The sequence below is a fragment of the Lagopus muta genome, chromosome 1 (genome assembly GCF_023343835.1).
Source record: "Lagopus muta isolate bLagMut1 chromosome 1, bLagMut1 primary, whole genome shotgun sequence".
Classification (NCBI taxonomy): domain Eukaryota; kingdom Metazoa; phylum Chordata; class Aves; order Galliformes; family Phasianidae; genus Lagopus; species Lagopus muta.
Genome location: NC_064433.1, coordinates 104,256,644 through 104,270,275, shown reverse-complemented (window position 1 = coordinate 104,270,275; position 13,632 = coordinate 104,256,644). Strand labels below are relative to the sequence as shown.

Genomic DNA, 13,632 nt, shown 5'->3' with positions numbered 1-13,632 from the left:
ATTTCTTTCCTGCAGTTGTATGTTAGCACTATAGCTATACTTACTTGGATTTTCAGTTTAGGGCAGATTCATTGTCCACACCATAGCGTGCAGTCTTTAACGTCATAAAACCTTTTGTTTTGTCTTCATAGCATCTGCAGAAAAAGATACAATCAAGAATACCTACTCCAAAGTAATGGATGCGTATGGGCTTCTGGGAGTATTAAGATTAAACCTAGGTGAGTAAGATTATCTAAAACTTTAATTTCTCATTTGGGAAAGAAAACTGTGTTGCTTCTGCAAAACTGAACAGCTTACCATCTCCAGAACAGGAGCTGTGCTTGCTTTTTTCTTTTGTCTCTGTAGGGTAACTTGCAAGTTTGGAGTGCTCCCAGAAATGAGGGAGTGGACAAAAATAACTTCCTTTTTCGCAATCCCTGTTACTTTCAGCGTAGTTTCTCCTATTTGTGTTTCCTTCTATTCTGTTGAAGTTGAGAATGGCTTCTTCGTGTTAATAACTTTCTCAGCCAAGTCAGGGTCAGATTGTGTGCACTGAAGAATGTGAATATGTCAGCATCACAGTCTAAGATCAATTCTCTTACGTGTGCCTTTTTTGCTTTTCCAGGAGACACGTTGCTGCATTATTTGGTTCTAGTAACAGGATGCATGTCTGTGGGAAAGATTCAAGACTCCGAAGTCTTTCGAGTTACCTCCACTGAGTTCGTATCGTTACGAATCGAGTCAACAGATGAAGATCGTATTTCAGAAGTGCGCAAAGTTTTGAATTCAGGCAACTTTTATTTTGCGTGGTCTGCCACTGGTGTCAGCTTAGATCTTAGTCTCAATGCTCACCGCAGCATGCAAGAGCACACCACTGACAACAGGTTTTTCTGGTGAGTTCACAGTGTGCTTTATCAGAGGTTCTTTAGATTTAGATCAGACGTTCTGTAGATTAATGTATGTCTGTGCAAACTAAGCTGTGCTAAGTCTTCAACTCTGTTTTTATCAGCTCTTAAATGGAGGCCTCGCAAATATTAATTAGCTACAGAGCATCATTTTAACTCTGAGGACATAAGTATGATGATCTTAGTGATATCACGTTCCGTGGCCACTTGGTATTTCCTAATTGGATGAGACAGATTTTTACTGCTTCTGATATGCTACTTTGAACAGTCTTTGTGATGTGATGTTTCAGCTTTGGTGTCTTTTAGTTCTTCATAAGTATGTTGATTTTTTTTAAATGAGTGAGTAATGGAACTTCGACAAAAATCGAATCTTAAGAGCATTCTGGATGCTAAAATGGTGGGGGTTTTTAACATGTACTTTCCAAATGAGTTTTCATGTATTGAAGGGCTGTAAAAGTTTTATCACATGGGTAATTGTGTTGTTGCTAATTTTGCTGAAACAGAGCAGGTTATGTTACACTACAATACACATTGCTTGGCCACTGAACTTACTATCATTTTGCAGAATATCTTTCAATAAGATACAAGGCTTTCACACAAAATTCTTGATTAAGGGAATACTGCTGCTCCTGCCAATAAGCAGAAGGTGATCATCCCCTCGTATTCAGCACTTGTGAGGCTGTGTGTACTGGGTCCAGTTTTGGTTTCTTCACTACAATAAATGTATTGAGACCTGGAGTGTGTCCAGAGAAGGGCAGTGAAGCTGTGAGGGGTCTGGAGTGCAAGTTTGATTGGGAGTGTTTGAGGGAGCTGGAGTTGTTCAGCCTGAAGAAGAGGAGGCTCAGGGGAGACCTCGTAGCGCTCTACAATTGGCAGAAAGGAGGTTGTGGCAAGATGGGTGTCAGGCTTTTCTTGCAGGTAATAGCAATGGGACGAGGTAATGGCCTCAAATTGTGCCAGAGAAGGTTCAGGTTGGACAGTAGGAAACATGTCTTTTCAGAAGGGCTGGTTGTGCATTGGAACAGGCTTTCCAGGGAGAGCATGGAGGCATTCAGTAAACATGTAGATATGGCAGTTAGGGGCATGTTTTAGTGGGGATGGGTCAATGATTGGACTGTTATCTTACTATTTTTTTCCATTCTAAATGATTTTGTGATTCTATGAAATAATGCCGGTGATGCATTCTGAACTTTAGAAAAGGTGAACAAATTCTGCTCACCTATTTTTCAGTCTTGTTTAAAAAACATGCTACCAAGTCTTCAGGACCCTTCCAATGGTCATGGACACACGTATAATTTTCAACAAGTGAAAAACTATCTCTTTGCTCTCTTTTCTATTCAATATGCAAGGCCTGGAATACTGTTGCCACTGTTTTGTTCAGATAGAGGAGCATGATCAGATTGTTATGTTAAAGCAAATATGTGTATCAGTACTGAAAATGAGTTGTAGTCTTCAGCGACTTACATGTTAAAGTAGATTTAAAGGAATAAAGGAATTAAGCTATTTTTCTTTGTGTCTGGAAAAGGGCTGTTTGTAGGTCAGTATTTCAAGGCGTGGTGGTGTGTGCTGATCCTGTCCAAATCAGATTGGCCTTGCATTTTGTCCCTTGATGTAAAACTTCTCAGCTTTTGTTGTTGGTTTTCTTTTTTCCCCAGTAAGAATCATTCTTAATAGGAGGAAGATGAGTTATCACAGATTCCAAGACCAAATATTCTGATTATGCATTTCAGTGAGCTCTTGTGGGCTTTTTCTGTTCAAAAGTCCCAGTCTCAAGTTGCCCAGGGAGGAATGTTGTTCATTTTCTTACCCTTCTATTGTAATGCATCCATGTACTTCTTTGTAAAGTGAAAGTATTCACATGATTTGAATGTTTATTAATAGAATATTTTTTAAAGCAGCTCATGTGTTTGATAAGTTGCAGGTTTACTTTATTTTATTTTTTCTTACTTAGAAGTTTAGAATGAAAAGGCTGAAATTAAAATAAATACTTTCAGCCATTACACCAAACTTTATTTGCAATTGTGGTAGAATTTTCTGGGCACTGTCAGCAATTCTCTTATTAGAGTTTGCTTTTTTTTTTTTTCTTCTTTTTTTGCTGTACAGAAAACTTTACTTCCCTTTTATACAACAAATGTTTCCAAAGAGAAACAAAACCTCAGTAGAGTGAAACACCAATTCTCCCAAATCCCAACAAATCCCAGCTCTATTGACTCACTACAGCACTAATGGGTACTACTTAATGTATAGGTATATCCAGATTGTGGGTCTTCCTTTTGTTTCATCAGTCACTGGTATTAGAATTAGGTATATGCAATATAAAATGCAGCCACACCTAGCCCTGAAACTGATATTTACAGAGTTTTGAAAATCAATTGGTTATGAATGTGTTCCTGCTTTGGAGTGTTTTTTCTCTTTTTTTCTCTCTAGTTGAAGAGCAGATGCTATGGTTTTTTTTAGTAGTTTGGTTTTTTTTAGGATCATTAAAATTCATGACTTACTGTGCCATCATCAAAGCTATTCCCTTGTAAACTCTGCTATTTTAAGTATGTTTAAGTAAGAATTACATCATGTAACTATGACATATTTATTTCCTTTTCTCATTTGTATTAGTGGACATAGGATATAAAAAGTTAGCATCTGGTGTTAACAAATTGAGCTGTGCTTTATTTTCTTCCCATATATATATATATATATTTTTTTTTTCCCTGATAGGAATCAGTCACTGCATTTACATTTGAAGCACTATGGAGTGAATTGTGATGACTGGTTGTTACGTCTCATGTGTGGAGGAGTGGAGATAAGGACGATTTATGCAGCTCACAAGCAGGCAAAGGCTTGTCTCATTTCACGACTAAGCTGTGAGCGAGCAGGGACCAGGTTTAACGTCCGGGGAACCAACGATGATGGTCATGTTGCTAACTTTGTTGAAACAGAGCAGGTATGTCAGGCACAGTGCACATTCACTTGGTGAGCTCAGTGTAAGTTTTTGTGGTGATGTTTGTTTTTTTCTTCCCCAAACCCAACAGGTTATGAATCGAGTCTGTAACCAGCAGATATGAAAATAGTTCCTTTGCTGCTAAATGAGGGATCTAAGTAGGTTACATAATTCGCTGATCTTGGTTTTTAGTGTAGCTTAAGGTCAGGGCATGCGTGCATCTGAGTTTCACTAGCTTAAGTAGGTGTTACCCATCAGCTGAACTGCTGCTGTAGGTGGCCATACTTTTAGCTTGAGCTGTAGGTGTGCTTCTTTTAGCCTAATTGTAAACATCAGCAAAAGAGACTTTGGCAGATACATGTCGCCTGGTGCCTGGGGAAAGATAAAAGCATTCCTGTGGTTACTTAATATGGCTCAGAAAGGTAGTCTTTAAAGCCACTGTAATTCTGCTGCATTTGGTTGCATTTCCTTGCCCTTATTATTATACTGAAATGCAGGAAGCCATTAAATCATTCTTTCAGCTTTTTTTGCCCACTTCCTATGATAACCTAGTTACCAAGATGTTGTTCCTGCAAAAGTATTCATGTGAGTAGGTATTTTTGATTGACTCACTGCAAATCTTAGGTGACTTCAGTAGGATTTTATCTAGCTGGAGCTCTGCCCATGCACATCTAGTTTTGGGAGTGTAGTTAGAATGCTGTTCCTGTGGTTTCTCAGTGCAAGCCTCCTTCAGATAATGTCACTAGATGTCTGTGGCATATCATCATCACACTGAGTTTCCTTTCCCTTATACTAAACAGACAATTGCATTTCATATTCTGGTGCACAAAATCTGTGCAGGTGTTCTGAGGCTGCATTGTTATTTTCTGGGCACTGGTTTACATTTCAACTATTATGGGTCTTGTGATGTAGGAAACAAAAACTTTACAGGAAGCTATCAAGATTTCAAAATAATTAGTTACTCTTAGTACAAAAGTCATTCAGGCCCAAGTAACAAAATCTCGCAATATTTTCTCAACCTTTCTGAACTGTGTTTCCACAGGAAGCATAGAAGTGCCAGAACTACTTATGAATTGTTCAGATCTGAAAGAGGAAGAAGTGTGAGGAAAACAAATGGTGTTTTGCATGGTGGAATAGGCAGTGTGTAAATATATTTTGTTTACTGCATGTCTAGCTAAGGCTAACAAATTTAAAACCTCCATACATTCCCTAATGCCTAGTAATATTATGTGTTGGATTTTTTTCCTCAACAGGTGATATATTTAGATGATTCTGTGTCATCTTTCATCCAGATTCGAGGGTCTGTTCCATTGTTTTGGGAGCAGCCAGGGCTGCAGGTAAGCAGGAGATGGATCTAATTGTACTCATAATTCCTACCCGTGTATTCTTAAGCATCATGGAGTAACTTCTAGGCTCTTCTGCAGTTAGCTACCTGGATCAGGTTGCCTTTGGAAGCAAGTTGGTGCTCTTGTTTAACACAGGAAATCTGCTACTTTTCAGTCTCTGAATGCTGTCTTGCATAAGTTTGAATGTCCATTAATTTGAGATGTTTTGTTTTTGAAGTTCTGAGATTTTCTGTTTTAATTTAAATAGCTGTTTCAAAATAGATTATCTAAGAGCATGCTCAGAGACTCATTCAGAGACTGAATTACTCTTCTGTAAGGTTTTTCAGGAAGTCACGAGTGCCAACAATATAGTTAAATCCCAGTTTTCTTGGAATAGGGATATCAGCAACTACTATTGGGATATAACTTTTATAGAGAGGTTTTTTTTAAAGTTCATGCTTCACAATTACTTTAGGTTCTTTAAGCTGGGTATATAAGCATGTTGCAATAGACCCTCTAAAACGTTTGTTGTTTTATTTATTTTTTTTTTTCTTTTTACAAAAGTGAAATGAAACTTCAGGAAAGCCAATAAAAGAATGCTCATCATAGCAAACAATAAATTTGGGAGAGTTGGTTTAGATAGCGTAGCGAATTTTTAGGCCATCTTTAGACATTCAGGATGAAGTGGTCTTGGAAGAATAAGTCAAATGTGTTACGACAAATGGTTTAATGTTGGTGTTACAGGTGGGATCCCATCGTGTCAGAATGTCGAGGGGTTTCGAGGCGAACGCACCAGCTTTTGACAGGTGATGTCTTGAGATTTTGTGAAGGTGTTACGAACCTCTGATAAGTGATATATCAATGTGCTGGGATGTATTATTTCAAGCAGGAGGCTTTGCCCATGCAAAAGTGTGATTCGCCAAAGCAGCAGAGTGTCTGGGAAATCTTTTCAAAAACTTTTGCAGGTTTTCTTGTGCCTTTGAGTGCTTTGTTGAAAAGTTTGAAGAAAATGTAAGACTGTGAAATGCTTCATTAAATGTAGAACAAAAATTATGGGCACACATTGAACAATCCGTATTTGTCAGCTGCTGTTGTAGAAGTCAGATCTATACTTTGATTTTATTCTTAACACGACCATTTCACAACATTGTGATTTTAAGTACATGTATTTTGTCAAGCAACGTTTTTGATGCTATTATCTGAGTTAAAGAGCCATCAATTGTTATATACTGTTATTGGATTACACTGGCTTATATGGCCATAACATAATGTAAGACTTGCTGGAGATATTAGAATCTCCACTATGTTTGTGTCAGTGTTCCACACGGTCATGTTAATTTTCAGCATGAGCATTTTCAGGAAATGAGTGTGGAATTGTTCTTCTGTTAACAGGCATTTCCGAACTCTTAAAAATTTATATGGCAAACAAATTATTGTGAATTTACTTGGGGCAAAAGAAGGGGAGCACATGCTCAGCAAAGCTTTTCAGGTAAGAATTATCTTTCTCTCATGGTGCTTTTCCGTGGAATTGGAATGTGTGCTATGAAGCTTTTACATAGCCTTTGAAAAATGAAATAAATACTGGTATACCCAGCAACAGCTACTGCATGGAGTTAAAGAAGTATCTATCCTAAAAGTACTGCTTAAGATAAATAGTGTGAATTTTTGAAAGCTATTTACAATTATGGCTTGATTGTGTGCAGACTGATGACTTTGCTGAAAAATTATCACATAGACAATATTGAGAGATCTGCAGTTATTCTTACGTTTTGTGCTTGTTAGGCTTAATTGTAAAGGAAATCTTTTTTGCCCTGTAATGCTGGTAAATGATCCTTTGTGACTTTTCATAATATTGTATTCCTTTTTAAAATCTTCCCTTTTGAATTCTGGGGTATATTACTTAATATTTTTTAAAAATTACAAATTTTGCAATATAAATTTAAAATCTGCTTTGTGATTAAATTGGAGCTTTCGTTCAGAAAGCGTTGACTGTAGCTGGCCTGTGTTACAAATTCATGCTAGGTACTTAAAAACAACTGTCACATAGCAGTCCTCAGATTCTGCCAACATGAGCAGCCTTCTTTGAAGCCAGAGAACATTGCAGCAGCCATGTGTTGCTTTTCTTTTCCTTCTTCCCTTTCCCTTTGCATTACAGTAGTTGAATGTTTTAGGCCATTTGCTAGCATCTTTTCTGAATCCAGGCATCCTGGCAGGAGATGTTATTGTTCGCAGATGTGTATTGCTGTGTATTGATACAGCTCATGACTCTACCATTCCTCTATCACCAAAGGTTTTGTGAACGGTTTTATGATTTTTCAGGGAACTGAAGGGGAAATTTTACGCAAACTGTCCTCCACAGCAATCTAAATTATTTGTCTGCTTTGTCTGTTATTTCTAAAATGGTGGGTATTGCAGAAGGGCTTAATAAAGGGAAATGTTTTAACAAGAGAAGCTGTTGTGTGTGTGATTGGTGATCCTTAGTATAGTAAGCAAAAAGCAAAACAACAAAACGCTATCTTGTTTGTGACAAGAGAAAAATAGAAACAAAGGTGAAATATTTGTCGGTTTTGAGTGGTTTGTTGCACAGTAGTGATAAAACAACGTAGAGGGCACAGAATATCTAATAAAACTGCTTTTAAAATGTTTAAATTCTTGTTTAGCCTCTTGTTTAATCTCGTTTTACTTATGTTACTCCATGATCATGTATTAGCATATTTATGTTCTTTTCTTCTCTATTTACAAAACCAGAGCCACTTAAAAGCATCTGAACATTCAGCTGATATAAAAATGGTGAACTTTGACTATCATCAAATGGTTAAAGGTGGAAAGGCAGAAAAACTGCACAGTGTGCTTAAGCCTCAAGTCCAGAAATTCTTAGAATGTGGATTTTTTTATTTTGATGGAAAGGAAGTTAAAAGGTTTGCATTTTCTTTCTTTCTTTCTTTTTTATTTTCCTGTGTATTTACTCAAATTAAATTATGGTTCTGAGGTGCTTTCAACCTCGTAGCCAGAAGAGAAAAAAATTTCTGGTGATGTTATTGTATTTCTATTGTATACAAGATGATAATGTTCAGCAACTAAGTATGAATCACTTATTAAAATTTTGTCTTGCTCTGAATATGCTCTGAAAGTCTTGATGGAAACAGCCTCTAAAGCATTGGTGGGATATGACTTAATTTCAGGTTCTTTGTTCTCTTGAACTCATCATTTTGTAAATGTGGTCAATTGTCCTTTTTCTTGAGTGTGCTCCTATAGGATTGAAGGATGAATGCTTTTTCCCATTCCTTGTATAACTTATTCATATTTTCCTCAGCAATGGAGCATGCTGTTTTCAGTTTGTTGTGAATGTCAATTTTTCAGTGCTATCTTCCTTGAAATTTCTTTATTTGGATTCCTGCCAGTTGACATATTTGGTTCTCCACAAAATGAGTCACTCACAATAGCCATATGAGTTTTAAATATAATACATTATAATACCTTCTTATTGTATGATCTTTAGTCAAGATAAATGAGTTCCAGAGGATTTCAAATAAGGTTTTGCAGCTGGGGAGAATTATTATTTGGGAAGCATCATATTGAGATGTGAGAAATGCATCTTACTGAGGTGCAAAAAACATATGTTGAAATGTCCTTATGGAAAAAAAATAAAAATGAACAGTCAGCTATTCAGTAGCCTTGTAGGCAAGATTCATTACTGAGTTTTGATCAGCAATCTGTGCTTTTTGCAGATCATGTAAGAACGTATTGCCGATGTAGCAAATACAGCTAGTGGTGGAAGAGGAGGCAAAGGTAGTCTAGAGAAACATTTTCAGCAGCTGATATTTGCTTTAAGTCATGCATTTCTAATTTTATCATACTTTTAGCTCTAACTTCTGTTAAAGAAATAAATTCTTTCTAGCACTTGTGGAGGTATTGAGATATGCAATGGACAGTAAGCCAGTAGCATGATAGTAACTGCAGTTATATCAGAATTCTGGGGCTCTATACCCCGTGGTAGCAGAGATGCATGTTGTATTTCATATATTCTTGTCCTTATTTCCCCTTTCTTCTTCCTAGAGCAAAGATCTCAGCAGGAAAAGGCAGGGTACGAATAGGCAATGTTCCTGCTCTTCTCCCCTTCACACCCTTCCTCCATTTAATTAACACCAGGGCGGAGCATTTCTGTGGGATTTTCCATGGCAAGTGTTGAGTGAAGGGATGTTGCCATGGCCTGGGTTCTGTCTGCTGATACAGTGGGGGAGGAGAGAGTTCCAGTGCTGCTCTGCATCCTGACTTCACTGCGGGACTGCGTCCTGCAGGGACAGGTTTCAGTAGACCTGAAGAAGGTTAGATTTAGTAGAATGGTAGTTAGAGCACATCCCCACCTCAAAACACTATTTGTATTCTTACAAAAGTTTTTAAAGCTTTTTTTTGCTTTTATTTTACATCCTAAAAATAGTGTAGCCCTATCACTTTGTGGGGCTATTCGATCTTGCCAGAGATCCAGATAGTATCATCACCTCTCAAAATGACTGACAGCAAAATAGGTTGTGACTTGTGATAGCTTTAAAATTACTTGAAGTTTATGGACCATCTCCATTGTAGAATGTGAGTTTTCCCTCTAATACTGATAGCAAGTTTCTATTTCAATAAAATATAGACATAGTAACGGAATAATCTCAACAAAGATTTTTCAGTATTTTCAACAATTTTCTGATTAGTTGTTCAAGCTGAGTAAATGTTATCAACCTTTACTGACTTAATTGGACAAAGGGGGTAGTGGGAATGACAAAAGATAGGAAAAGCATAGATCACTGGGAGAACATCAGATGTTTATCCTCGTAGCCAGCCAAGAAGAATGTGAACATTGCCTAATATGACCCTTCTGAGGACTTTTTAGCAAAGATGAACAGGCTTCTTTCAAAGAAGGGGAGTGCTTTAGGGATCCTGAGGGCATCAGTCATCTGTTTATCTAAAGGGAAGCAGTTTAATTTTCATTTGTGTTTGGGGAGGAAAAGTAAAGAGAGATTGAAATTGAATTTAAATTTATCCCAAGTTGTTACTTTTATTAGGACAGTTCTTTTTATTTTTTCTTTGTTTATCATTTTTGTAATTATTTCTCTCAGAAGTTCTTACAAAATGTGTTAGCTAGATTCTTTAAAAATGAAACTTACTGTTGCGTAACAGCTTAACCAAGAAAGCAAGGAGAACTGCAGAAAAACTTAAAGGCTCGTCTTATTTGCAGAAAACTAATTACTTTTGTGCAGTCAGTGCTGTTGCAAAATTATTGCTGTTATCGTAGCAAACCCTCTATTGCTGATGCATTTATAAATGCACTCAAGATGAGAGTAACAACGCAGTGACAATGCTGTGATGTACTATTCTGGTTCAGATCTTAATGTCCCTGTCTCTGCTGATGATGTGCATTAAATGAGTTATTTCAGTTGTTTTCTGTTTCTGTCTCTCGTTGTCCTTGGCACAGATCTCAAAGTGGTACTGTCAGAACAAACTGCTTGGACTGTCTGGATAGAACAAACAGCGTGCAGGCTTTCTTTGGCTTAGAGGTAGGAAAAACGATGTGCATTTCCAGATACAGAACTGTTCCTGATACTTCTGTAGGAAGTAGACTGTAAAAGTAGCTGTACCTTCCACATGATAGCTGAATAAAAATAAATGGTAAGGTGGCCTTTTGATTTATAGCATCGTACTCTCTTGTTTTGTGGGCAGCCAGCTCTTAGTTTGATGAAGCAGTAGTTGTGCAGTAATTGCAATTACACAACTGTCACGTAGCGTTATGAAAAACGCTTTGCTCTTTATTAAGTGTCAGTTTGTCTTTTAAGATCGAGGATTGCAACTACAGAATAGGTAGTGGTGGTGTAGTCCTTCACAAAACACTCACAGTTACTCTGTTGGAGTCACAGAATCCTTAGAGTTGGAAGGAACCTTTGAAGACCATCTAATCCAATGCAATGAACAGGGACGTGCACAGCAGAATCAGGTGCCCAGGGCCTGATCCAGCCTTGCCTTGAAAGTCTCCAGTGATGGAACACCAACTGCATCTCTGGCCAGCCTGTTCCAATGCCTTGTCACTGTGAAAGACTATCCAACCTAAATCTACACTCTTAGAGCTTGAAACCATTTTCTATTCTAAGAGATGAAGCTCTTCATAAGAGATTACAGTTCCCAGCATCTGCTAGTCCTCTCATCTTGTTTCCACATCCCTGTGCTGTGAATTCTTTGTAGAAGAATGTTGTGGTTGTAGCTTTGGCTACGGTCAGATTGTGTAGTTCACCTCTACTGTGGGATTCAATTCTGTTACCGGGCTCTGCTTCAATAAGTTGGCTTGCTATTGAAACACTGTGAAACATTGGATTTTAATGATATTATAGTAGGATTTGTAGTGTAATAGAAAGTATAGTGTAGTACTCACACAGAAGACATAGATTTACAGCTCTACATTTGCCTTTGTAATACCTTTTAAGGAGCTGAATTAATAGTTGGTTTTTTTTTCAGGCTAAGTATGTCAAACTTTTCCTTGGTGAGAGCTAAACTGTGATTTCTGCTAAAATTCTAAAATTCATTCATAAGCAGGAAAAATCAAAGTTCTACCAACTGCTTTCTTAATTTCAAAATACTACCACCCTAAATCTTTTTTCTTTTTTTTTTAATGATATATATTCTCTTGATTTGTGAACCGTGGACAAACAGCTGACATAACAATATGAAATACACAATTCCTGGAATTTTTTTCCTCATTTATTTCTACTTTAATTCTCTCTACAAGTTCCTGTTCTGTCTGTTCTTTGTTCCCGTCTAACCTTCAGAATACTGTCTGTACATAATTCTGTCTTCATCATTTTAGGCCCCTTCTCCTTGCCAGCGGACACTTCAAGGTGTTATAAATGTTCTAAAACACTTGAAAGTAGCTTCTTCATTAGCTTTAATCATTAGTATTTATTTTCACTATTTTGGTAGCAACAAACTTAGTTGATTGTTTTTTTTTTCTAAGTAAACTTGATTCTGGGATTTTGGGAAAGGTACAGTAGTTCATTTCTATTTCCCTGGGCATAATGCTGTGTTTGTGTTTGTGTTCGTAGTATTTTACATTTAAATGCATATATATATTTCATATATACCTGTAATATAATTGCATTCAATGTAGAAGACACAGTAAAAACAAAAAAAATAATTGAAGTATACTGACTGTAAGTGTGAAGATTGCAGTTTGTCAGATAAAAATTACACATGAAAATAGAATGAATGATAGCAGTCATTGCAGTTTCATTCATTGCAGAGCTCTGTTCATGTTGCATTCTGGTTATAGAGGTTGATGTGTTTGATAGTACACTTCATGTTGGGAAACATAAATAGTCCTATTTCTAAAAGATTTAAATAGAAAGACTTAAGAATCAAAGCCAGCCTACCTTGTGACAAGACAATTTTTAGGTAAAAATGTTTAAGGTTGTTGACATTTTCCTGTATTTCTACCTGTTTTTAAAACAAAGTGAAATGCTGAAGCTAAAGCTCCAGATAGAATACAATTTAATAAACATGACACGGTATTTGTTCAGTATTATGTGTCTGGGTATAAAGCAAAGATTTTTGGGGGGGCGGTTGTATATATGCTCAAAAAATGTGATGTACTTTTTAATAAATATATTAGAAAAACATTAAAGATCTTTCTCTTGCAAATGTTGCCTTCAACTGTTGCAGATGCTAACAAAACAACTGGAGGTGTTAGGATTAGCTGAGAAGCCTCAGCTGGTTACTCGCTTTCAGGAAGTTTTCCGATCCATGTGGTCTGTGAATGGAGATTCTGTCAGTAAAATTTATGCTGGGACTGGAGCCCTTGAAGGAAAAGCTAAGGTAAAGTGCATTGTATTTGAATCCTCATCAATTTCCAATGTTTGTTTATTTTTTTAGATTCTTTCATGGATTTAAGAAATATTTTTTTAAAAAGTGTGCTTTGGTTGTAATCTTAATAAGCCAGTGAATGGGGAAAAAGAAAAGCGTTTAATGAGAAAAGTTTGGTTATCTTGACAGCCAGATCTTGTGTCAGTACATCCTTTCTTAGCCATGCCCCTGCTTCCCAGTTGATACTACCCTCTAGGAAAGGATGAGGCTCAAAACTTTGATTTCTTTTGATCATAGCTCTAAAAAATGTATATTCAAATCAGCTCTAATCTCTTTGTTTCAATTTTCTGTCTGTACCTCTGCCTTCTACCGTTTTAGTTTCATTCAGTGCATCTCCTTGTTTTTCAAATGTATTTCACTGCTCACTGTTGTCCATGCTTGTAGCATTTATTAACAGTGCTAAAATTCAGCAGGTTATGGTAAGGTATTTTTCCTGTGCATGCTCATCTAGCTATTGCTTTTTAGTTCTGCAATTACTGGAAAAACAATAACAACCGCCAAAACCATCGATTTCTGTTTCTGCTTTCCTTTTTATGGAATATTGTCCTACTTGGCACTGTCATGCTCTGTTTCTCATCAGTTTGTTTTGTTTTGG

General features: G+C 36.9%; 1 protein-coding gene across 16 annotated transcripts in view; it reads left to right on the top strand.

Annotated features, from left to right (window-relative positions):
• The window catches only part of SYNJ1 (synaptojanin 1), a 60,457-nt gene that overhangs the window by 11,812 nt on the left and 35,013 nt on the right, over positions 1-13,632 (top strand). For all 16 annotated transcript variants that reach the window (XM_048934104.1, XM_048934109.1, XM_048934108.1 and 13 more), the window contains 9 exons: positions 132-218; positions 605-872; positions 3,597-3,822; positions 5,073-5,156; positions 5,889-5,950; positions 6,537-6,633; positions 7,893-8,062; positions 10,606-10,687; positions 12,837-12,989. In XM_048934104.1, the coding sequence (XP_048790061.1) occupies positions 132-218; positions 605-872; positions 3,597-3,822; positions 5,073-5,156; positions 5,889-5,950; positions 6,537-6,633; positions 7,893-8,062; positions 10,606-10,687; positions 12,837-12,989 (1,229 nt within the window). The remainder of the gene's footprint in view (positions 1-131; positions 219-604; positions 873-3,596; positions 3,823-5,072; positions 5,157-5,888; positions 5,951-6,536; positions 6,634-7,892; positions 8,063-10,605; positions 10,688-12,836; positions 12,990-13,632) is intronic.